Here is a 23,399-nt window from a genome sequence, read left to right as displayed (position 1 = left end):
CCGCCAATCAGGTGGCGGCGTGGAGCTCTGGGCACGCCTCTTCCGGCCGCGCAGGCGCCGTGGCACTACGGTGGCCGCGAGGGGGCGTTGCCACGTGACCGGCGGTTTCCGCCGCGCTCCCGTTATGAGGCCCGCGCGGCTCCTCCTCCTCCCGCCCCTTGCTTGGCGATGTTGCCGGGCTGCCCCTCGGCCGTCCCTCGGCCCGCTCCGCTCCCCCAGGCTGAGCCTCCTGCCGCTGCGTGGCCTGAGGGCGCTGAGCTCGTCGCAGTTGCCCCCTGAGGTGTGCGGTGCGGATGGGAAGGAAGGCGAAGCGGGAGGCCCCGCCAGAGCTGCGGGCGGTGAGGATGAGGATGATGAGGGCGTGGAGTTCGGGACGCTCTCTACAAAGTTCTCTTCTAGAAAATATTACCACAAAACCACGTCAGTGTTTCGGAACTTAAAGCTTGAAGAGGAGGGGGAGGAAGAAGGGGAAAGGAGGCTGTGGCGCGGCCCCAGGAACACCCCGTACTGGTACTTCTTGAGGTGCAAGGCCCTCATCAAGGAGGACAAGGTTTGCTCTTTGCTTATTTGGGTTTTAATGACGTTTGATCCATGTAAATGAACACTTTTGTGTTTGGATTAGAATAGTTCACTTAGCAGGGGCTTGCAGAGATCATCGAGTCCCTATGCCCTACCTCAGGGCTGGACTGACATCTAAGTTGTAACTGGAAGATGTGCTCAGATGCTGTGAATAGCAGCTGGGTTGTGGTGCTGGGCAGATCCTCCCCCCTTCCTAATCCTGCCTTCCCTTTAAGGTTGACCCTGTGTGCTCAGCATGGTTGAGGCCACACTTCAAGTACTGTGTTCAGTTTTGGATCAATCACTACAAAAAAAAAAAGATGTGGAGGCACTGGAGTGTGTCCAGAGAAGGGCAATGAAGCTGTGAGAGGTTTAGAGCATGAGTCTTATGTGGAGCAGTTCAGGGAACTGGAATTGTTCAGCCTGGAGAAAAAGGGACTCTGAGGAGACCTCATCCCTTTCTGCTCCCTGAAAGGAGGTTGTAGTGAGGTGGGGGTTGGCCTCTGATCCCAGGTAACAGCGATAGAATGAGAGGTGATGGCCTCAACTGTGCCAGAGGATGTTCAGGTTGGGTATTAGGAAACATATCTTCTTGGAAAGAGTGGTAATGCATTGGAGCAGACTGCCTAGGGAGGTGGTGGAGTCACCATCCCTGTTTGAGAACTGTGGAAATGTGGCACTGAGGGACTGACAGATAGGGCTTGATGGTCTTAGAGGCCTTTTCCAACTCTAATGATTCTATTGTGCTACATGTTTTGTTATCATCTTTACAAAAAGAAGGAAAACAAGAATTTATGAGAAATTCTGTGCTCAGTAGGATTTCTGACTACAGCTGAGACTATTCATATCCATTGTAACTGATTCTCTTATTGCCTTATAATGGATTTTCTTTTTCTCTTCAGCTGGCAGAGGCCCTGGAGCTGTTTGAGGTGCAGATGCTGAAGGAGGAGCGAGTAAAGCCAGAAGAAAGCAATTACACTGTTCTAATTGGTGGCTGTGGCAGGGCTGGCTACGTGAAAAAGGCATTCAGACTCTACAATGATGTAGGTTTATGTTCTCTCTTCTCTTGAGCCTTCATTAGGTTTTCTCAGCTACTAAATCTGTTGCTAGCATTTGGTCCTGTTATTTTCTCTCCAAAATGCTTTTGAGCTAATGTTCACCTTTTCTTAGCCTGAAGCTCTTAAAACCAAATGATGAAATAACTCTTTTCCTAAAAGCTAGTTCCATGTCTTCTCTTCTCTTAGATGAAAAAGCGAGGCTTAACTCCTACTGAGCCCACATACACAGCACTGTTCAATGCCTGTGCTGAATCACCATGGAAAGACTCAGGCCTGCAGAGTGCACTCAAACTACGACAGCAGCTGAAGGACAAAAACCAGGAGTTGAACCTGATCACTTACCATGCATTACTGAAAGTCTGTGCGCTGTGCTCAGATCTCAGGATGTGTTTTGATGTACTGAAGGTAAATATATGACTTTTCTTGCGTTGAGTGTGTTCTGCTCTAATTAAAGCTCTTGGAAGTTGCAATATTGCATTATCACATTGGAGTCATTTTTGCAGTGATAATTACTGACCAGGTGTTTGTATTTCATTGACCTTTGGTCCCATTCAATTAAATTATCTTGGTACTTACCAAATTCAAGTAAATAAAATGATGCTACAGGCATCAATAGCTACGACAGACTGTTTGAGTACCTTGGAAGTCTAATGTTCTCTCTCCTGTTCTTTAGGAAGTGGTGCACAAGGGCCATGTTCCCACAGCTGAGACCTTCAGCTTCCTTCTAATGAGCTGCATAAAGGACAGCGAAAGTGGCTTCCGATATGCCTTACAGGTTTGTCTTTATGTGCTAAATGGCAAGAAAAAGGCACTTCTGTACTATCACTTGTCACCGAAATGTACAGAGGGCAGCAATTTCACAGAGCTGATGAAATGAGGTACTCAGCTCCTCCTGGGGCAAGTTCTACAAATCAGACATCCTTCAGGACATTGTGTAAGATGCTGGAGAATCCTAGAGGACCTCACAGGGCTGTACTAGCTTGAGGTGGCTGTTCACTGCCCACTGGCATCTCACCTTATCATGCAATAAATTTCCTTTTCTGCAGGTAGATAAATTAAGAATGTTTGATGTTCCTTTTTTCCTCTTCAGGTTTGGAAACAAATGACTAAGTTGGGAATAAAGGCCGATAGCCACAGTTACAATTTGATGCTGCGTGCCGCAAGAGACTGTGGAATAGGTGATCCAGCTGTGGCTTCTAAAGTATTGCTGAGACCCACCGATGAGAACTCACCTCAACTAAGGCTTGCACCTGGCAGGCAGAAGGTAAAAAATCAGAGAAAGAAGGGAGAAGAGGCTGCACCAGTTGTCCAGCTGGATGTGGAAGCCATGGAAAAGCAGTTATTTCAGGAAAGTTCAATGCAGCCTGAAAAATTGATTATGCAACAAAACGAAGATGTGGATCAGGCTGAAAATAAACCACTTCCAACTGATCTTGACAGCCCTAATGTAAGTCACAGCAGGACTGGAGCACTGATGATGAGAGGCCAAGATGAGACACAGCAAGAACAAGCTTATCTAAGCCAGAACCTGCATTTCTGCAACCTGCCCAACCTGCTGGATTCACACATAGCTGATGCAGATGTGGTTTCCTTGGGGACAGTATCCACACCATCTGATAGACTGTCTTTGATGGGAGATGTGGAGGGTTTCTTGAATAAAATGAAAAAGGACAATGCAGAACCTGACATTAAAACATTTACTTTACTGGCGGAGCTGGTGGAACCCCAGAGCCCATCAGAATCCTCTTTGCTGGCACTCCTTGATGAACATAAAGTGAAAGTAGATGTGACGTTCTTTAACACTTTAATAAGGAAGAAAAGTAAACGTGGAGACCTAGAAGGAGCAAAGGTGAGGAACTAGAACCAGCCATGTTGCTGTTTTCTTGTCCCAGGCCTCCAGTGGTGCCTGTGTTTCACTGTGAGACCTGTTTCTCTGTCCACAAGATAAACTGGGAATCTTACACTGTTTTTTCACTAACTAGCACTATGGTGGAACTTCTTGGAAATTGATGCCAACATTTGTATCTTACAGAGCCTTCTGCCAGCTCTTGCAAAGAGGAGAATATCGCCTAACCTCCAGACATTTTGCAACTTAGCAATTGCTTGCCACCGAAAGAAAGATGGACTGCAGTTACTCTCAGATTTGAAGGTAATATAAATAATAAACAAGTCCCCTGCTTAGGGTTCAAACTGCAGGAAGAGGCAAGGCCAGTGAAGCATTAATGCTTCCGAAAAGACCTGCTGAGGTTTCTGTGGTGAATTCTCATTCCCCAAAAATGCAGTGATAAAGCAGCTGCTGGCAGCTTAGGTGCTCTGTCCTGTAGCAATGCTGGGATAGGAAAAAGGTCACAGGAAGAGTTGGCTGGGACTGTAGGAAGCTGCTGTGCAGGTCATTCTTGAAGTCCCGTGCTAATTGGCAGCTTAACCACCCTTGTTCTTTCAGAGATCTGGAATAACTCCCAACAAGTTCATCTACAGTGCCCTTATTTCTGCTGCTGTTAGGCAGCTGGATTACAGCTACCTCACTGAGATCCTGCGAGACATGAGGAATAGTGAAGTACCCCCCAATGAAGTTATCATACGCCAGCTGGAATTTGCAGCTCAGTACCCTCCAAAGTTTGACCGGGTGAGTAGCCATGACTGGCTGCAGGGTGAAGAATGCCAGCAATGGGAGGGGAAGCGTAAATGGCTGCCCTAATCTTTTTCCTGTGGTGGTGTCTGATGGTTTCTCAATCGCTATTTATTAAATAGCAGCTTGTAGCTACTGCACACTGGTATTACATGAACCCTGTTCTAATAGAAGCTTGTTTTGTTGGATTTTTATTTGCAGTATAAGTCAAAGAACCCATACTTGGAGAAAATTGATGGTTTCCGTGGCTACTACTACCGGTGGTTAAAAGTAATGGCAGGAGAGGAGACCCCCCATCCCTGGGAAAAATACAGAACAGCTAAACGTTCTACAGATGAAACTAAAGAAGAGGCTGTGCAGGGGCAGGTAGGGCACAATGCTCCAGCTGATCGCTGAGTCCAGCAAACTGCACGTGCTGGAAGAACTTGGACTCTGCACCCTTAAACTACTTCCTTGTAGCAAAGCTGTGTTGTAGTTTCAGGAACTCAAGTTCTTGTGATATCTACTAAATAAAATTTGTCCTGTTTTAAGGAGAAGCAAATAGACTATCAGTGAACTTGTTTAAATGCAGAGAATTACATAGGCTGTAGGTTAGCAAACTCTATGCTAAACAAGCCTTGTGACAAAGGAGAAACAAATTCAAATTTAACAGTGGGTTAGTTCAGTACTAGTTTTGTCTTTCCTGCATTATGTGTATTTGAACATCTGAATGCGTCCTGCAAGTCCCGAGACTGCTGGCATTCCTAACTAGATCTTTGCACTAATTCAAGGTTAAAAACCTTAGTAGAGAACTCCAGTGAAGTTTACTGCTCATCACAAGAGATCTTGCTGTAGAACTGTACTGTTTCCTTTCCCCATAAACTTTTAAATTCCCTTATTTGAGGAAAAAAAATTGATAGGATTTTGTTAAACAAGTTGCATATAAAATATCTCACGGGAGATAGAGTTGTCTTAAAACCCAACACAGGGGTACAGTTTTACCAAAAGATTGGCCCACTCTCTCAGGAAGGCAGTCTTTATTTTAAAATAAGTGGCTACACAAAAAGCTACTCCAAAACTACATCCTTTGTATGTATGATCCAGGTGAATTTGCCATTTTAATTGCAATACAGAAATATCCAATCACACAGAAGGTAGCTGTAATTGCACTCATAGTCCATTGTATTGGGTGATATCGCTCAGAGTTCAAAAGGTAGTCTGTCTCTTTCACCCAGAACAGCCTCTGCATCCACAGTGAGTGCATTCAATGATTCTCCCCTGGAAAAGAAACATGACAGGGATATTTCAGGCCAGCAGGCATAAACCTCAAAGCAGAGGCTGCCTTTTGGAAGAAGCCCCTTTAATGCAGAATCTACAGTCTTTGTTCTTGTTTCCAGTATGTTAACAACTGTAAACAACTGCATGCCAAAGCTGACAGTTATTTGAAAAGCAACTAGATGTTAACTACTAGCAAAAGGCAGAAAGTGTCAGAGCTGAAGATGCTTCCAGAAAGAAAAACAACACTGCCTCTGCTGTCCCTGACCTGTGTGAGGCTAGAGTGGCTACTGCAAAGACAGACGGTCAGGAACAAGCTGAAAATACTCACCACTTCCAGCTTGCTCTTGGGCACTCTACAGATGCAGTTGGTTCCGAAGTTGGTGTCCCGTGTCTGGATGCACCGCAGGCAGCAAAGGTTCTCATAACCCTGTTTCTTCCACTTTGCAATCAGGTTTTTGTCAGCGTACCCTTCCTTGATGCAATATTCATAAAGCTCTGTAGAAGAGCAGACGCCACAAGCAGCTCCCATTAGATGTTAAGATGACTCAGTACAAGGAATTTCTAGCTGTACTGACTAGCTGTTAGAGCTGCACAGATGTCAGCCTTCCCTCCACCCTCCCTCCCCAGAGTGCTAATCCTTCTCTTCAGCACCCCAGTCTCACTGTGTTCTCTTTTCCCTTATTCAGTGCCAACCAACTTGTGTTTCTCACCTCTGCTGATAGCTTTTCTTTTATAGAAGAGATCGAAGATGTAACGTGTTTTCTGATGGTGAATTCTGAAGATAGGCCAAAGGGATTCCACTTTCCTCTTCCCTTCGTGAGGCTCAGTCTCCGCTGGGAGGGAATACAAACATGACACTCCAGCTAATTCTCCTAGGCTGCCAATTTACTCCCTCAGTCACTTCAAAATAACTGTTCTAAGAACATTCCTAACTTTAATAGATTACAGAGTTAAGTGCAGGATGTCAGTGAGAAGAATGTGATGTGGCTCCTTGAGGAAATGAAAACAGAAAGAGGCCAAGGATGATGTGACCTCCCCTGGGATGGAAGGTGATTCTGTATATGCCCCAGCTTGTCCGACCAGTGTGGACAGGAACTACCAGCCCATCCACACATGCCAATGAGCTTCAGTCAGCTTGGCCACAGAGTGCCCCAGAACATCTGTATCCCATTGCTGCAGGCACAGATACAACAAATGCCACTTTATATTCATGGAGGTCCCAAAGCTCATTTGAGGTATCCACCCCTGACAGCACCCAGCTCTGCTGTGTACCTTCTCTCATCTTCTGATCCAGCTCATCCAGCGTGGGCTCGATCAGCTCCCAGCCGTCTGGGGGCGGCTTCCTGCTGCGCTTCACTTTGGGCATTGCCTTGGAAACGAAGGAGCTTTATAAGGAGGTACCCGGAAGCCTCAAAGTCCTGGAAAACACCGGGAAAAAGGAAACGAAAAGAGTTGTCAGGGACATCTCTCCTAAGATTCCCGTGCCCCTTCACCATTCTCTTCTCAGACATAAAAAGGAGCTTTGTCGATGCCCAACCTCACCCAACGCAATCCTCAGGACGCGGGGAGCCCTGCAGCGAGCGCTGACCCACCCCGTCCACCGCGCCCCACCACAGATCCTCCCCACCTTCCGTCAGCCCCAACCACCCCTGGCAGACGGCCGCCAGTCTCCGCGGAGCCCCTCCCGAAAGGCCCGGAGCGGCTCAGGCCGTGCCGGCAGCAGCACACAGCAGAGCTCCGAAGGCGCCGGTCCCGCTCACCCGCCGAGCGCCGCCGCTCTCCGTCGCGCCGCCTCTGACGTCATGCGGGGCCTCACCGCCCGCCCCGCTGAGGAGTCCGCGGCGCTGCCTGAGGAAAAAAAAAAAAAAAAACCTCCTCGCCCTGCGGCTCTCGCGTCCCGCTCCTCAGCGGGGACAGAGCAGAACTCGGCAGTACCGGGAGGGGTGCGGCCTCACTCCGCGCTGTGGATGAGCGGAGGGGCGGCGGGGGCGGGGCAACACCGCGGCGGGGCCTCACGGGCGGCGAGGCCTGGGCGGGCGGAGGGCAGGGGGCGGGGCGGCTTCCGCTTCCGGGTCGTGGCTGGGGCCGGGGGGGCCTCGCTGCAGCTGCCGTAACCGCCATCGCCGCGATGCCGAAAGGAGGTGGGGGCCGGGCGGGGGGCGGCGCGGCGCTCGGTACCGGGCGGGGGGAGAACGCGTCCTTCCTTACTTCAGGACGGGGCTCCGGGCCTCCTTATCTCACGGGGGAGAATCCCGCCCCTCGTCACCTCGTGGGGCGCAGAACCGGCCCTCGTTGCCTCTCGAGGAGCCTCGTCCTTCTCGCGTCGGCTGCGGACGGTCGGGAGGAACGGAGGTGTCCTCCCCCCAGCTCGGGCCTCGCGGGCCGTCTCTCCTCTCCCACCCCCGCCCCGCATTACTGAGGGTCCCGCTCCCCCCGCCCAGCTTTCAGGTCTTTATGGAGGAGGGATTTGTGCGGAGCTCCCCGCGTTGCAGCCACGCAGAGGCAACCGAGCCCTGGGGCTCCGCAGCCCGAACGTCTCGGTGCTCTCACGGCAGCGGCCGGGCAGGAGCAGCCCCACGAGGCAGCGGGGTTGGGCCCGGCATCGGGGGCTCCGAGCGCTGCTCCTTTCTTGTGGCTCCGCGGTGCGGGTACCGACTTGTTCTTGTGATTAAGGAGATGTAATGAGGGAATGACACCGTCAGGTCTGAGCTGGATCCACCCAGAACCTTCTTCAGATGCACCATCTGCATAATTGGCTCCTGTGTGAGCGTTTATGAAATCCCAGGCACGTTCATGAATGTAAGCCCGGCCTCATCATCTTCTCTGTAGTTTTTGCCAATTTATTTCATTAGCATTTCCCAAGCTTTAGTTTCATTAAATCTTCCCTATTTGTATTTTCTTCAAGCTCTTATCTTGTATTCATTTACACGATCTTAGGAGGTGGATCTGAAGCTTTCCTGTATTTTTGTGAAGGCAAATAGCTGTGGTGGGTTTTACTCCTGGTAACTGTATGTAAATGCCGTGTAGCTGAGCTCCATCTGCTCTCTGTTTCATTGTATGTTTCAAGGTGATTCTTTCCTACCTTTCTTTTCTTGGGAAAAGAAGGATCTTCGCGTTTTTTCACCCCAAAAATTAGGAGGAGTTATTGTAATTATATTATTGGTAGCAGAGAAGTGGACTCCTGCAGTCAATTTAATATAAAATATAGGGGGGGTTAGGTAATAATACATTAGTATAGGTAGTAATACATTTTGTTACAGGATTACTTCTGATTATTTTGTTCATTTGTTGAACACTTTGCTTCAAAATGAATGCAGTTCCTTCACTGTTTTTCCATTCTCTTCCATTAAAGTTCCTTCACTGTGCTGTTTGAAGCTGAAGACATTTATTACAACACACGTGCCTGAGACATCAGGCATCTTTACTGCAGTCAAAATCTGCAGGTTATTGTATTCAAATAGCACTTTGCAGGGGAGAATGAGAATCATTCTGTTTTACAAATGGAAACTGGGCATGGACCTGCAGTGGCAGACATGAACTGGCAGCCTGTGCTCAACTTGCCGGGAGTGGGGGCTCTGATTCTTCAGCTTATTTCTTTTCAAGCATTTGTTTTTAAGATAATTTCTCTGGAGATGCTTTTCTCTACTGCATGGATATTTACAGAAATAACACTGCTGCATTCTTCAATTCTGAGCCTAGTGTAAAATCTTTCTGCTAAGCAAGGAGAGTGCCTGGGATATGTTAACTCTGTAGCACAGCGTTGCTTCGGTCTGTTTAGATTTTAGTGGTGCTGCGTGGTGTGTCAAGTACCTCACTTGCTTTTAGAGTGTTGTTGCTTTTAGAGTGATGTCATTTGCCAGGCAGTGATGTAATGTCTCCTGGCAGCTCTCATTCCCATCGTGTTGGTGGTGCCACGTGAGGGGGTTGGGAGCAGGGGAGCTGAAAGCACAGGTGTTGGGCTGCAGCAGAGCTTTGGTTGCATTTGAAGTTTGAGCACCCACAAGCTTCCAAAACAATATAGGGAATTCTATTTTCTACCTTCCCTCATTTCATGGAAGGAAAACACCTCGGAGTGTCTGCAAGGCTTTGTAGTCAGGGTTTGGAGAGAATTTATTTCATGGCTCAGCTTTTACCAAGCTCAGTGTATGAGAGTTTGCTGAGCTAGGAGAACTGGTCAGAAAATGTTGGATTTCTAAAGCCTGCCAAGGCAGTCTGCTCTGATCCATCCTGTCCTTCCAAGTCCAGCAAACACATCCAGGCGTGACTGTGATGCAGCAATGTGGCCATGATGGATCTCTCCCGTGTGTCCTGCTCTCCTTTCTGCACCTCTTTGAGGTTTCCTTCTCCCTTGCAGGTGATGTGGGGAGGGAGAGGGAGCACGTGGCTTTCCTGCTGTTTGGCAAATGAAGACACCTGCAGTAACAGAGCTCTCTCATCTGAGCTGTTTGCTCTCTGCTGGTCCTGTGCACCAGTTGTGCTTTGAGCTCTCCAGCTGGCTTTTACCAGCGGGTATTTGAGCTGTAACATAAATGGAGCAGCAACTTGCAGGAAGCAGTGATAGGGTTGAAAGCAGAGCTTAGCATGGCAGTCTGACCAGCTAAGCTGGCTCTCCCCTCTTCCTGATTTCTAGAGCTTGTTTTCATTTTTCCTTATAAAGCAGTAAAACGTGGAGGCTCCTTTTAGTCGTTCCTCAGTTCTCATTATCATTCCCGAAGCTTTTGTCCAATTGGCTTCTTATTTTCTCTTGGCACAGCCTCAGTGCAGGGGAGGGGCTGAGGAGGCGAGCTTGTTGGGTTAGCTGGCTGTAACAGCTGCTGCCACAGGAGCACGCTGCAATTCCTGCTGTGTTGGAAATGCAGAGAGCAGAGCTGGGGCTGAGAGCTGCTCGCCAGCAATCCTTTGGGCAGCCCCTCCTGCCTTGCTGTCTGCAGGGCAAACTTGCACGTAGTTGAGGTGGTGAGTAGATGGGCTCCAGTGCCTCCAAATCCAACCCAAGTGAGAAGATTCTCTGAATGTCTTTCTGTGAAATAGTAATCCCTGTTCTCTATGTAATATATTCAAAATTCCTGGAGTATTTCATTGAAACAGGCAAGTTCCACGTGTCTTTGTTTCTTGTCAGAGCAGCTCTTTTGGCTTGCCTTATGTGCATCAAAAAGCTAGTGTGCTGAAGGAGGAGTTAAGCATCCTGAAAACTTATCACTAAACTATTTATTTTTCTTAATTATTTCTGTTTGTGCAGGTAGAAAAGGAGGCCATAAAGGCCGAGCGAGACAGTACACAAGTCCTGAAGAGATTGATGCACAGCTCCAAGCAGAAAAACAAAAGGCAAGGGTATGTATTTGCCTTGATTATGTACTTACAGCACTTGTACTTGTACAGCATGCTTCATTTGCAGTTCATGAGAAATGTCAGCTTAATCATTCGGTGATTACAGCATGGATTCTGAATGCCTGTGGCTGGGGAGACCCCGAAGAGTGGTCCAGCCCAGTTCCTCACAGAAGTGAGGCCAGGTTGGTCATCCAGTCAGTGCTGTGAAGGTTGCAGGATAAGGAAGACAATCACACAGCAGCTCTAGGCATCCTTTCCCTCAATAATTCATCATTCTCCAGTGTGAGCTCACTTCTTTTATTCCTGTTCTGCAGCTTGGCTATGGAGAAAAGAGGCTCACATGTTGACTTCTTTTCATATACAGAAATTACAATATTTGCTCTTTCTCTTCTAATCTTACCTAAGTTCCTCGGATTTCTTTCTGTACACACGGTTTTCTCCTGTGGCTCTGACTTGTAGGAAGATGTAATAGCATTTTCTGGCTTGAGTTCCTTTTTTGTGCACTTCTGTACCCCAGCACAGGATCGTAGTCCTCCCTCCCCTGCAGCTACTGGACTGGCGTTAGAAAAGGCATGACTACTTGTTGCAGAACTTGCTCTCTTGTGTTGCCAAATTATCTCAGCTATGATGGCACTCTCACTGCTATTTTAATGTGACTTTCTGAAAGTGCTGCCTAAGCCCAAATACACTCTTCCAGCTGAAACCTCACAGCACTGACAACAGCAGGATAATTATACCCCATATAGGAAATACTGATGAGTAAATCCCAGGAAAAGATTAGTCTTTCAAGCAGTTTTGAGCTATATTGCTGGCTCCTTTTGGATGTTTTAATTGTGTTTAATTTGCTGCTTAGCCAGGTACTCCAACTTTGATGCCTTCTTCCAAAGTATAGCTCTTCTTGGTTTTGTGCCATCTTTCCAGCTACAGAAGTCACTTATCATTCTGATCCTGTTTCTAGAATGATTCCAGCTCCTGCTTGTACTGTGTCATTCACAACTTTAAGTTCACTTACTTCTCTGTTTCCAAGTTATTAATATAAATGCCAACTGGAAACAGAACAGAACCAGCTCTCTGCAGGAACCCCCGTGAGGTGTCTGTCTTGTTGCAAATAAAAAAAACTTCAGAGGAGTGCTTCATGAGAAGGATTTCTTGCTGTTTTCTTTGTGATCATCCGTACCATGTAATGATGGTTACATCTAGCCCAGTTTCGTTGGGGGAAGCTTATAAAAACTATACAGAATTACTCCTCTTTCTGCCTGTAGTTTATCTGCTTTGACAATTGCTCTGTTGAGGGATATTTGGTAATAGTAAAACAAGCTATTCACACCCTTGTTGGTTCTTCTAATCTTATCTTCTAATGATTTACAAATTAATTCCTAGATTCTGCTTAGTAAAAGCTGTGCTAAAGAGGCTGCCTTCTTTGGGTAATGCTCTTTTGGTTGGTGGCTGGCAATTTGCTCTTTTGTGGAATTTCTATCTAGTGCACCTGTAAGCTCCATCCCTGCAGATTCCAGTCCTTGAGATGCTGTTCACTGGAAACCCAGGCCAAAATTATCCTGGAGATTCTTCATCTGGAGGAAGCAAAGTGCCTTTTCTGTCTTACAATAGCTTTCCCAGTCTGGTACACAGGGAGAACAGCAGAGTTGTTTAGAGATCTGCTGGGGCAGGTGATGCTTACTGTGCTGAGAAGCAGTTCTCGTTCTGCAAGAGCAGGGCACCCTTGGTGTTGTGAGGGCCATGTCTGGAGCACCAGTGTTCTCAAAGCTGTGTGCCACTCCTCCAGAATTGAGATTCATTTAAAAGTCACGGTAGGATTTGAGTTTTGTATGGACATGTTGTATCTCATTTCGTGTGGTTCTGTAGGAAGAAGAGGAGCAAGAAGAAGGTGAAGGAGCAACAGGGGACCCAAAAAAGGACAAGAAGTCTTTAGATTCAGATGAGAGCGATGAAGATGATGATGATTATCAGGTATTATAATTCTCAGCACACTTAATGCATTTTCACTATCGGGATTCTTGGGGTGTGAGATAGATGCATATTCTTGAATTGGAGTTCAGTTTGAGAGCCATCTGTGGTAAATCTTTTATGGAAGAGCCATTTTTAGAAGCCAGAAAAACTTTCTTGACTGCATTTTGTTCTGAAAGTGATAATTTGTGTATTTTGTAAGTAAAATGCAAAGGTGAGAAGATGTCAAAAGAGACTAAAGGTATCTGGTAGTATAAATCTTGATTATTGTTTGGTAGTGAAGGCACTTTGTATGCTACTTCTGGTTGTGTTGCAGTGTATCTGGTAAATTCCAGTGCAAGATAATTCTGGGTATTACAGAGTTTCTTAACCTTCCTCTTTTTCTTGAATCTTAGCAAAAACGCAAAGGAGTGGAAGGCTTGATAGACATAGAGAATCCCAATCGTGTAATTCAGACAACCAAAAAAGTAACTCAGCTGGACCTGGATGGACCCAAGGAGCTCTCACGACGAGAGCGGTGAGTTTTTCCTGCAGCAGCAAACAGGCAGGATTCACTGCCATTCAAAACTGCCTTTCCTGACAAAGAAGTTGCCTGTTCTGTGCCTGTCACTGTGTCCATCCTGAGGATAGGCAGCTCAGCCACTTGTGCTGAGTGAGATTTGTTGCTGTGAAGCAGATGCAGTCCATTTCTTTCCTGAAGTTTTATGCCAAAAAATCTGATGTAACTAAAATTCATTAACCTGAGGTCACGCTTGGGTCTTCTTTAATCCTGCTGCAGAAGGTGCCCCTGTGACAGGTACTGATTTCCCAGGTTCCTGAGGTCATAGTGCAATTTTTGTTTGAGCTGGTGAATAAGATGAGAAGCCCAAGTGTAATCCTGTACTTTAATTTAGCAATTGAGAGTTTCAGAGTGAAAAATTTAATGTTGCTTGTTTTAAATAGGTTGTTTAAGATGAATTATTTGGGATAGGCCTCGGCAGAGTTACCTCGAGGTGTACTTTTCTGGGGAAAAAAATGTTGTAGTGCTGTGCAGCCTGGGAGTAATTCCTTTGACCTCATTGTGTGTCAGCTCTTATTTAGCTGAAGGTATAAAACCTTCTGCTTCTCTCCATCTCTCATCAAACACCACACGAGGTATAACTTGTGCTTGAAAAGTGGTGACGGGGTCCCACAGCCTTGGTAGGCAGTCTGTCTCTGCACTCACCTTCCATCCCAGTCAGAAAGCCTCCCACAGAGTACATCTGTACCTGCATGCTTCCCTGCATATTCTAACAACTGGTGTGTTTCACTCAAACAGAGAGGAAATAGAGAAACAAAAGGCAAAAGAAAGATACATGAAAATGCACCTAGCTGGTAAAACAGAGCAAGCCAAGGCAGATCTTGCCCGACTAGCCATCATTCGGAAGCAAAGGGAAGAAGCTGCCAGGAAGAAAGAAGAAGAAAGAAAAGGTTAGAGAGTAATTAATCACATCCTCTTACTTCTCTTTTGCAATAGTTGCACTGCCTTGAGGCATGATTTCTGATATCACGTGCTGTAATCCCTCACCTCCTGCATGGTGTTGCTGTGTGTTGTTGCAACTCTGTTCATCAAAGCCAGGCTTGGCTGTTTCATTCCTATAAAGCCATAGGATGTCTGAACTGGGAGGAGGCAGGGGAGAAGGGAACTGCTCTGTATCTGCAAGCTCAGCCTCCCAGGCAGTGCTTGCTCGTATTTGGGGATTTATTGAGTTCCTTGTGCTGGGTGTGATTTATCTGCATCGCGTGCTGGGGGTACAAACTGCACAGGAAATTTGCAGCAGTCTTCCCCTGCCTGGATTTCCTCTTTGGCTCTGATAGATGTGAGACAGAACTCTAATGAATGTGTTCTTAGTGACTTCCACAGGGAAATTGATGCAGCAGAATCAGGGTAATTTGCAGAAGCCTGAAGAGAGGCACAGAACGTAAGGAAGGTGTAGGGAGGGCTGCTCCTGTGAAGCCTGGAGGGACCCTACCAGAGATTAGTGGGGAGGGTCAGAATTTTTCCTCGGTTATTTCAGTGTAGGTCGCAAGATTTCAACCTCTGCAGCTCTTAGGCTACCAGCAGTCCCTGATGTGCACTGTGAAACGATGACACCTCTGTTCTTTTCCTCCTCCAGCAAAAGATGAAGCGGCCATGGCAGGTAAAAGACTGCAGTCACTATCCCTTAACAAGTAAGCACAGGACATGCAAGAGGAGGAAACGCCAGGGAACCGTGCCTGGTGCCTGCCAGGACCTCTGTCGTGTTGCATACCATAGATGCCACGTAGGGTGTGCTGCGGCATCGAAGTCACCTTCACCTCCAAGAGACACTGACAATGTGTTTTGTCTTCATCCTGGCACAATTTCCATTTGGGGTTAGGGGCAGCTGCTATCCTCGGTGCAAAACTGTGCTCAACAGCAATTCTCTGTAACAGTTTGAAAACCTGAATGTTTTTGCTGTTTTTAGGTTTAAGAACTCGTAGACGAGAGGGTGGGGGGGGAGGGTGGGAGGGAGCCGTGTGGGAGGGGAGATGCTTCAAATATTAGATTGCAAGAAAATAGATTGTGGGGTCATTGTGGGGTGGGGCACACGGGGTGGGGAGCTTTGACTTGCTCATGAAAACCCAAAGGATAACGTATCTGTGGGATTCTTGTGGGCATACTGCCCTTAAACTTTTACTGCAGGGTGTTGCAGTGTAATCTGGGAGCCTGACTTCATGGACATCTGGAGTGTTCTGTTCCTTCCCATTTTCACCCCTCCTTTCTCACAGCCAGTCTCCACCTTTTCCCTCCTCTTCATTTTTTTTTTTTTCCTTCACCTGATTAGGGATAGTGCCAGTTTTTAACCACATTATCCTTTGTTTAAAGGAAAAAAAAAATATCATGAATTGTATCAGACCCAGATGGAAAAAAAAAAACAAACCCACCTCGATGAAGTTAATGGAAAAAAAAAAGGAAAAACAACAAAACTTGTATATTTGGCTGATTAAAATGTAAATTATCAGAATTGCCTTGTGTAAATGAACTGCTAAAACACACAGTGCAGCAGCAGTGTGGTGTTGCAGTGATTTTTGTGTCTGCTGCCTTGCTGCTTCTCTCTGCTGATTATGATGTTGAGTTTGGCTCAGGGTTCAGGAGCCCTATCGGCAGCTGCAGCCCGAAGGCAAAAAGCTTTTCTTGCTGTTCTCTGATGGACATCTTGCACAATCTGGTTAGCAGAGAGGAGAAAACAGTTACCTTCAGGCTGCTGTTGAGCTCAGTGTGTCAGAAAGCCATCCCTGTGCTGCTGCCCTGTCAGCTGGGCTGCGTCACAGCGTGGGGCTGGCAGGGGATGCTACAATCTGGTGCCTTGTGGTGGGACCCCACAATTCTCAGCCTTATCAAGAACTGAGGTGGAACCAGAGGATCAGGTGGAAATTTGGGGTGGGCCTTGGAGCAAAAGGAAGTGGCTGGGGCCTCACGTGGAGGGAAGGGAGAAAGGGGCTGGTTCAGGTGCACTGGGGTGGGTCACACGTAAAAATCTTTTCCTGACTTTCCTAGAATGCAGCTCCATTATGGGAGAATGGACCAGAGCTCAGAATCATGGGGTGACTCAAATGTCACCATCCCAGTGCTGCCAGCAAGGATCCCTCCTGGGGCTGTGGTCAGTGTAAAGGCTGCTCCGCATGGAGGAGCGCTGCCAGGAGCTGTGTTAACCTGAGCCCATGCAATTAAACCTTACAACATGCTGTAATCACGTGTATTCACATTAAAATGCTTAAAGAAGAAGAAGAAAAACATTGAGTTTACATGGGAAAACGTCTACTTTATTATTGAATTCATAAAGCGATGTATGACCAGCATCGGTTAGGATGGTAACAAAAATAGTAAAAAACAAACAACAACCACCTTTATCTCTGTGTTAGAACAGCCCAGGGCTGGCTGGCAGCCGGGAGCATGGGGCAAAGGGAGTGCAGCAGTGGAGCAGCAGAGCAGGGGCAGCTGCAGCCGGGACCTCCTGGCTGTGTCCTTCATTTGATTCTGAGATCCTTCAGCGCCGACTCCAGGCTCTGAAACAGAAATTGTTCACCAACTGCTTTCTTACTTCCCAAAGTGAGCAGAGCAGCGCAGACCCCAGACTGGGGGACCCCAGGGCAGGATGAGCATCGTTGGGGGCATTGATTACACTGAGCTGGGGCTAAGAAGGGACTGATGTGGTCGGGGGGCTCGGGAGGGCCTCACCTTGACATCCCAGATGCTCATGCCGCCGTCCATCCCCGTGGTGCAGAACTGTGAGCAGTTGGCTTTGCCCCCTGCCAGCACGGAGATCTGGCTGTGGAGAACAGGGGTGGGAGGTCAGACTGCAGCCCCGGACCTTCCCACCCCCTCACAGACACCCGGTAGCACCTGATGCTGTTCTTGTGCACTGTATCCAGCGCAGCGTTGGCCGTGTCGGAGCTCGCCTTCTTATCCAGGTTCTGGAAGCGCTCGCGGGCAGTGAGGCCACGCTGGGAGCTCTGCTTGGGGACGTCCAGCTTCCCCCCAAAGCTCAGCGTGCCCGGGCCCTCTTCATAGGTGAACAGCATGGGGTAGCAGTCATGGCCCTGCGGGGAAGTGGTGGTCCTGCTCAGAATCGCCCAGTGTGGTGCCCACCCTCAGCCCAGCCCAACTCACCGCGGCCACCAGGCTGCTCTCAGTGATGAAGGTGACGGCCAGGAGAGGAAGGGTCTCGGTGCAAAGGGAGGCAACGCTGAAAGGGAGGGACAAAGCACGAGCAGTGAGCTGAGGCCCTGCTGAGCCCGGTGCAGCTCATGACGTGGGAGTGGGGCTGTGATGCTGCAAGGAGAGGCTGTGCCTCCTCCTGCACCCAGCTCCACTCAGCCCTTCACCCCCACCCCAGCTCCACCCCTGCATCATTCTGGGGACCATCCAGACCACAGAAAAGCAGCTGCCCTCCCAAACCTGGGCAGCCATAAATCACTGCGTAGCCCACCCCATCCCAAAAGCTTTCCCAGGTTCCCCCCCAGTTCCTCCCTGCAGCCCCAACCCTGCTTACGCCATCTTCTTGTTGGCATCGGCGAGGCAGAGGGTGCTGTCGTGGCTCACCCAGGCCACGCGGTTGCCGCTGGCTGAGAAGCAGATGCTGTGCACCCACCCACAGCTGCTGCTCGACTCAAACATCAGCTCCCCAAAGGGCATCTTGGAGCCCCATGGCGTAGGGCTGGGCCGCTCCTCCACCTCCTTGATGTAGGCTGAGAAGATCCTGGGAGGGAGGAGACCACCATGCAGCAATCCCTGCTCGCCTCATACAGCCCTGTGTTATCCCTGGAGTTCCCCCTTTTCCCCTCACCGGCACTTGAAGTCGCAGGAGCCGGCGGCCAGCAGCACGTTGTTGGGATGCCAGTCCAGGCTGAGCACCGTGGAGCGGATGGGCTTCTTGATGTGCTTGCACACCCACCTGCAGGGAGAGGAGTGTCGATACTCCCAAAGCCCCCAGGCACACTGCAGGGCTCTCAGACTGCTGTCTGGGAGCGGTTGGGGCCTCCATGAACTGCCTTTGCTACCAGCCTGTGTCAGCTGCCAGGCCATAGGGACAGTGCTGTGTCCCCAGCTGTTGGGTCCTGCAGCACCTCTCTCCACCTATCCATCAGGCTCCTCCTCTGCTGCTTCCTCCATCTCCTCTCTGACTCCCCTATCTCACCTCCACCTCCAGTCCATCATCTATCCACCCCCCTCCATCCCTCTCCCCCACCTCCACCTCTCCATCCATCCAACCATCCATCTTCCCACCCTCTTCCCCTCCATCCATCCCTACCCAGTGCAGGATGGTGGCCTCAAGGCCGCTCACCAGTCATTCTCCTGCTCAAAGTAGCAGATGGAGATGAGCCGGGAGCCGCTGCCCACAGCAAACTTGTTCTCCTTGGGGGACCACTTAACGCAGCGGGCGGCCCGGTTGATCCTTAGGATGACCAGGGTGGGTTTCCAGACGTTGCCCTTCAGGGTCCAGACGTAGGCATTGCGGTCGGTCCCGCACGTCACCAGCCGGTTGCTCTCAGGAGCCCAGTCAATGCCTGGAAGGCAGAGGGGGGTGGGCAGTGATGTTGGGGGAGCTGTGCAGATGGGGACAGGGCACGAGGGGATGGAGGCCATCTGAAGGTGGAGAAGCGGCTGCCCTCTGCCCCTAAGTTCTTCTCTGCTATACTCCCCCAATCCAATTAGTCCCAACCCTTCTACAGTCTTCTCATGCCATCTCTCTCGCCATTTCCCATCCCATCCCTGGGTGCCTCCTGACACACTGAATGGGGACCAGGAACACTGGACACAACCTGCTCTTTCCCCCACAACCCCTGTCCCAAGGCCACTAGTGTCACCGAGTGGGGTTGGGACGGACCTCAGGGCACAGCCACCTACGTCCCCATCCATCCCCAGACACTCACCTGTCACCTGCCCGTTGTGCTCCTTCAGCTCGTGCACCTTGCTCCACTTGGCCCCGTCCTTGCGGTAGATGTGCACCTCGTGGTTATTGGGGCAGAGCGCGATCTCTGTGGGGTGAAAGCAGTTCTGATGACCCCACACTTGCAGGGTCAGCCAAGGCTCGATGCATCCCTGTCACACACACAGCCCTTCCCATGCCCAGGGTCCTGAGAGCTCAGGAGGGAGCCATCTGGTACTGGGCTCTGCTGCAAACTGTACTGGGCAGAAAGGGCAAACCCCCAAACCCCACAGCTCAACATTCCCTGTGCCCCGGTCCCAGGGCTCGGCTGGGAGGGATGGGTTGGGATGGCTGTGGGTGTTTGGCGCCCGCTGGCCCCATCCTGCCCTGCACAGCGGCCCCATCACAGAAAGCCCTTTTTGTTCTCTCCCACATCCCCTGTACGTGGCCGGGAAATGCCATCGGCCATGAATCACTGGCTCTGCTCCGCTCCCTCCCCTTCAGTGGGACTGAGGCGGTGTGAGCAAGGAACTGGGACATATCCTAAGCTGACCCCAAAACCCACCTGCACAGCAACACTCTCTGCCCCAAACTCAGCTGCAGTGGGGACATTCGGTCCTGGCAGGGATGCAATGCCCACCCCCAAAATTGTGCTGTCGGTGCTTTGGGCTGTCTGTAGGGGTCTGGGGCTTGGGTACTTACGGGTCCGGTCCTTATTCCAGGCATGGCAGCTGATGGGCTCCAGCAAGAAGCTGTGGTAGGCCATGGCGTGCGGGCTGGGAGAAGGATGAAATTGTTGGGACGCGTGACTGTGGGGACAAAGCCAATGGAGGACCCCTTTTCCATCTCCACAAATCCCTTGTTGGTATCCCTGGGGGCTCCGAGCTCAGAGTCTGCCCCAGTGAAGCTGATGGCTGCTCTGAGGAACTCAGATTTGGGGTGAGGTGTTGGAGGGGACGGTGCTGTCTCAGGGCCAGGCACCCCACGCTGAGCATCCCACAGCCGTGTGCCACATCCCAGTGAGTGCCACGTCCCAAGAGCACCATCCGTGTTCACCCGGATCCCCCCCAGCCCCGGGGCAGGGAGAGGCAGGAGGAAGCCGTGAGTGCACCAATAACACCCCGATGCAGGAAGCTGCCGTGGGACGGCTTCCAGGGACTTCCTACCCACGTCGGCACCCCGGCCCTGGGTGGGTGTCCCGGGACCCCGCAGCCACCACCACCCATCGCACCCCCAAAGACACATCCCCTCCCTCCAGCTGTCCCTACAAACCATGCGGGGCCGGAGGCGCTCAGGGCTCGCTCCTTCCCAGCTCTCATTTAGGAAGAGCCAAAGCCTGGCGGCGGAGACGCCTCCATCCTATCCATGAGTAATCCCTTCCCCTGCTGCTGCCAGAGCGCTGCGGGACGGGGCGGCACCGCGGAGCTGGAAAGGGAGCGGGTGCCCAGCACAGCCCTGCGGGTGTGGGGCCGGGGGAGGAGTGGATTGAAGGCCCTGGACAGCCTGGTCTAGTAGGGGGCAAGCGGCCCACGGCCGGGGGTGGGGTTGGGGGGGCTTTGAGGTCTCTTCCAAGCCCAGCATGCTGTGACCCTATGATTGGGCAGCGCGGGGTAAAATCGATGCGTGGGGATGCGCTGCAGAGATGTGGAGCGGAACAATGTGTGCTGTGGGTACCACTGCGGCCACCGCCACCGGGGTGAGCGGCATCGATCTCCTGCTCAGACAATTCTGGGCCATGAAATGCGCCGTGGGGCAGCGGCGGTGCTTTTTGGGGTCGGGTTGGGAGCTGGGAGCCGTTTGCTTTCCCTCCCCACGCTTCGTGCTCACCCCCGCCCCGCGGGGAAGGGCTCTGCCGCAGCCGTCAAAGCGGGAGCGGAAGCGTTCGGTACAAACAACAGAAAAAAAAGAGAACTTTTTTGGCTGGGTGGGGAGCGGTCAGCACTGCGTGCTCCGTTCCCGTCTGCCTGCAGCCCTCACGCTGCTGCCCCGGGCACAGCGCTGCAGGGAGGGCACCGCGGCCCCACTCAGCCCCTGCCCCTGTGCTGAGGGTCTGAAAGGAGGGAGAGGGGTTTGACAGAAGTAGGTGGGAGTGGGCCCGGGGCTGCTCGCTTATCTCCACCACCAGCCCCGAGCTCAGAGCCATGGAGCTCAGAGGAGGTAACCAATCTCAGATAACCAAACCCAGGCGGGGGCCGAGTGGAGCAGCGCTGGGTTCAGTTGTGCTGCGCCTTCTGTGCAGCCATCAGAGCAGAGACCCCCCGGGACATCCCCATCACCCCAAAGCCCCCATCCACTGCTGAGTCCAAAGCACAGAGCCCGGTGTGCCTTCCTGCTCCCCGTGGTGCTGCGGGCTGTCACCAGCCTGCTGCAGGGGACACCCATCCCCACTGCACCCCTGTGTTGGTGCGGGTGCACCCAGAGCCAGCGCGGCCCTGAGGAAGGCATCACCACCCCTAAGAGAACAGGGCAGCCCTGACCTCTTCCTCATATTGGAGCAGTGCCCCGAGGAGGGGGCCCACAGCTCCAGCTCCATGGCACCGCAGCCCCGGGCACTGCCTGCAGCTCTCCAGCCTCGGGGCCACGAGAGTAACACTCAGCCACGGTAATAAGCACCCCAACACAGCGACAAAGCCACGAGCCGTGAGCCCACCTCCATCCCAAACCCCATCCCAACGGGTTTTCGCCCCTTCCCAGCTTTCGAAGCGGGGAGCTGAGTGCCCCTCTCTCCCACTCCTTACCTCGCAGAGCAGAGCAGGGCAGGGCAGTTCGTGGACTCTGGGCAGTCGACACGAACAGCCAAGCCCGGGCAGAGCGCAGTGAGCGCTGAGAGTTGCTGGCTGCCCCGCCGAGGCAGCTCCACTTCCCTTTTCCTCTCTGAGAAATGCAACCACTTCCTTACGTGGGCGTTGGGGGAGCGCAGAGCAGCTCGGCAGCCGCCCTGCCCTCGTGTGCTGCCAGCAGCAGGCCTCCCCAGCACCGGGAAGCACCAACGAAGCGGGGCCCATCCGTGGGGCAGCACCGCCTCCGTGGCCGTGGGACCCCGCTGTGCCCGGAGCCGAGCAGGGATGCCTGCTGCTTTCGCATCCCGCCGAGCCCACGCTCACCCCATGCATCCCTCCTTCTTCCTCCTGCTTCACAGCCATCTGGTTTGCATCCTTTTCCCCGTAGAAGCACAACTCCTGATCGTAAGCACCGGGAGGGCTTTGGTTTCAAGGCCCTGCAGTGAGCAGGGTGAAGTCGTGCACGGAAGGATGCATCACCCCTCACACCCATCACAGCAGTGCCCATGGAGAACAGGGTCCCGGGGGTTTCCCCGCTGCAGGAGGGCTGCAGCTATCCCTGTGGGTATCCGTGCCTCTGCCTGCTGGAAGCACCGAGCGCACTGCTTGGCTTTCCCCAGAGCTCAGCTGCCCATGGAGGAGGAAACCAGTGCTGGGGTGATGGACCAACCCAGCTCATGGCCTGGATCAATTCCCTAGCTGCTTTCCCTTCATTTCCTTACAGGGAAAGTTCCTCCCACACCCTGCTGCTCTCAGAGAGCTCGGGGGCTCTGAGAAAGGCTGGAGATGAACCACTGGTGCACTGATACGGGAGGAATCAGCTGTCAGTGCTGGAGGTGCACAGCTCCCCCACCTGCACACAGTGCAGATTTAAGCTCAGTTTGTCTTTGAGCGGTGGTTGTTTATATTCCCCTCGCTCTGTCCTTCTTTGACATCAGTATCTCCAGCCTGGTTCTGATCTGATTGCTGGTGCACACGTTTCTCTCTCAGTAACCCAGGGCAGTTTCACCCAGTGCCAGTGTCAATGCACGGAGCAAACGCTCCTTTTACTTTCTCAGGCTCTTTCATGCAGAACAAGGCGACATTTAGAGGTCCATTTTCTCCACTCTCTCAGTAGAAGCTTTTTTCCTCCCTCCTTTTATGTTATTTGTGCCATGTATTTCAGAATGTAGATATTTCTTTCTAAACACCACACTTTCACAAGCAACTTCAGAAGAAATGTGTCTGCAGAGATGAACAAAGCCAAAGCCAGGCTCCTCTGTTAATCCTCCACGGCTGGCAGCATCACTTTGATCCAGAAGACATTTAACTCCATTCTAGCTGATAAACCCAGTGCCACCCAAGTCACTGCACACAGCAATCACCAGGCTGCAAGCTGAGTAAGCAGTTGTTACTCTACACTTATAAGGGAGAG

General features: G+C 51.0%; 4 protein-coding genes across 8 annotated transcripts; 2 read left to right on the top strand and 2 right to left on the bottom strand.

The window, feature by feature from the left end:
• The first annotated feature begins 67 nt into the window (after positions 1-67).
• PTCD1 (pentatricopeptide repeat domain 1) lies at positions 68-4,786 on the top strand. Its single transcript, XM_010719608.4, has 8 exons — positions 68-550; positions 1,461-1,601; positions 1,803-2,021; positions 2,290-2,391; positions 2,707-3,465; positions 3,649-3,765; positions 4,060-4,242; positions 4,447-4,786. Exons 1-8 carry the CDS (start codon positions 125-127, stop codon positions 4,639-4,641), a joined length of 2,142 nt encoding a protein of 713 aa, XP_010717910.1. The 5' UTR covers positions 68-124; the 3' UTR covers positions 4,642-4,786.
• Positions 4,787-5,244: 458 nt separating this feature from the next.
• BUD31 (BUD31 spliceosome associated protein) lies at positions 5,245-7,368 on the bottom strand. Of its 3 annotated transcripts, none has more exons than XM_003210595.5 (5): positions 7,263-7,368; positions 6,775-6,920; positions 6,213-6,335; positions 5,831-5,997; positions 5,245-5,502 (listed from the first exon to the last, which is right to left on the bottom strand). In XM_003210595.5, exons 2-5 carry the CDS (start codon positions 6,866-6,868, stop codon positions 5,452-5,454), a joined length of 435 nt encoding a protein of 144 aa, XP_003210643.1. In that variant the 5' UTR covers positions 6,869-6,920; positions 7,263-7,368; the 3' UTR covers positions 5,245-5,451. The 3 variants fall into 3 exon arrangements, with proteins under 3 accessions (XP_003210643.1, XP_010717907.1, XP_010717908.1); XM_010719605.4 differs by having other exon boundaries at positions 7,130-7,270; XM_010719606.4 differs by lacking the exon at positions 7,263-7,368 and adding an exon at positions 7,150-7,243.
• Positions 7,369-7,522: 154 nt separating this feature from the next.
• Positions 7,523-15,800, top strand: PDAP1 (PDGFA associated protein 1). The gene is made up of 6 exons (XM_085238020.1): positions 7,523-7,643; positions 10,742-10,833; positions 12,694-12,798; positions 13,191-13,312; positions 14,093-14,244; positions 14,931-15,800. The coding sequence occupies exons 1-6, from the start codon at positions 7,631-7,633 to the stop codon at positions 14,987-14,989; spliced, it is 543 nt and encodes a 180-aa protein (XP_085094146.1). The 5' UTR covers positions 7,523-7,630; the 3' UTR covers positions 14,990-15,800.
• Positions 15,801-16,577: 777 nt separating this feature from the next.
• On the bottom strand, positions 16,578-22,111 carry ARPC1B (actin related protein 2/3 complex subunit 1B). Of its 3 annotated transcripts, none has more exons than XM_010719610.4 (10): positions 21,944-22,111; positions 19,908-19,981; positions 19,210-19,314; positions 18,621-18,843; positions 18,123-18,230; positions 17,829-18,035; positions 17,447-17,522; positions 17,180-17,376; positions 17,015-17,105; positions 16,578-16,842 (listed from the first exon to the last, which is right to left on the bottom strand). In XM_010719610.4, the coding sequence occupies exons 2-10, from the start codon at positions 19,969-19,971 to the stop codon at positions 16,804-16,806; spliced, it is 1,110 nt and encodes a 369-aa protein (XP_010717912.1). In that variant the 5' UTR covers positions 19,972-19,981; positions 21,944-22,111; the 3' UTR covers positions 16,578-16,803. The 3 variants fall into 3 exon arrangements, with proteins under 3 accessions (XP_010717912.1, XP_003210642.2, XP_031411723.2); XM_003210594.5 differs by having other exon boundaries at positions 19,908-20,014; positions 21,944-22,110; XM_031555863.2 differs by lacking the exon at positions 21,944-22,111 and adding an exon at positions 20,478-20,630 and having other exon boundaries at positions 19,908-20,014.
• Between the last annotated feature and the right edge of the window lie 1,288 nt (positions 22,112-23,399).

This window comes from Meleagris gallopavo, chromosome 16 (assembly GCF_905368555.1).
Source record: "Meleagris gallopavo chromosome 16, MGAL_WU_HG_1.1, whole genome shotgun sequence".
In the NCBI taxonomy this organism is placed as follows: domain Eukaryota; kingdom Metazoa; phylum Chordata; class Aves; order Galliformes; family Phasianidae; genus Meleagris; species Meleagris gallopavo.
Note: the sequence above shows the minus strand (reverse complement) of the source record. Positions and strands in the feature narration are given on the sequence as shown.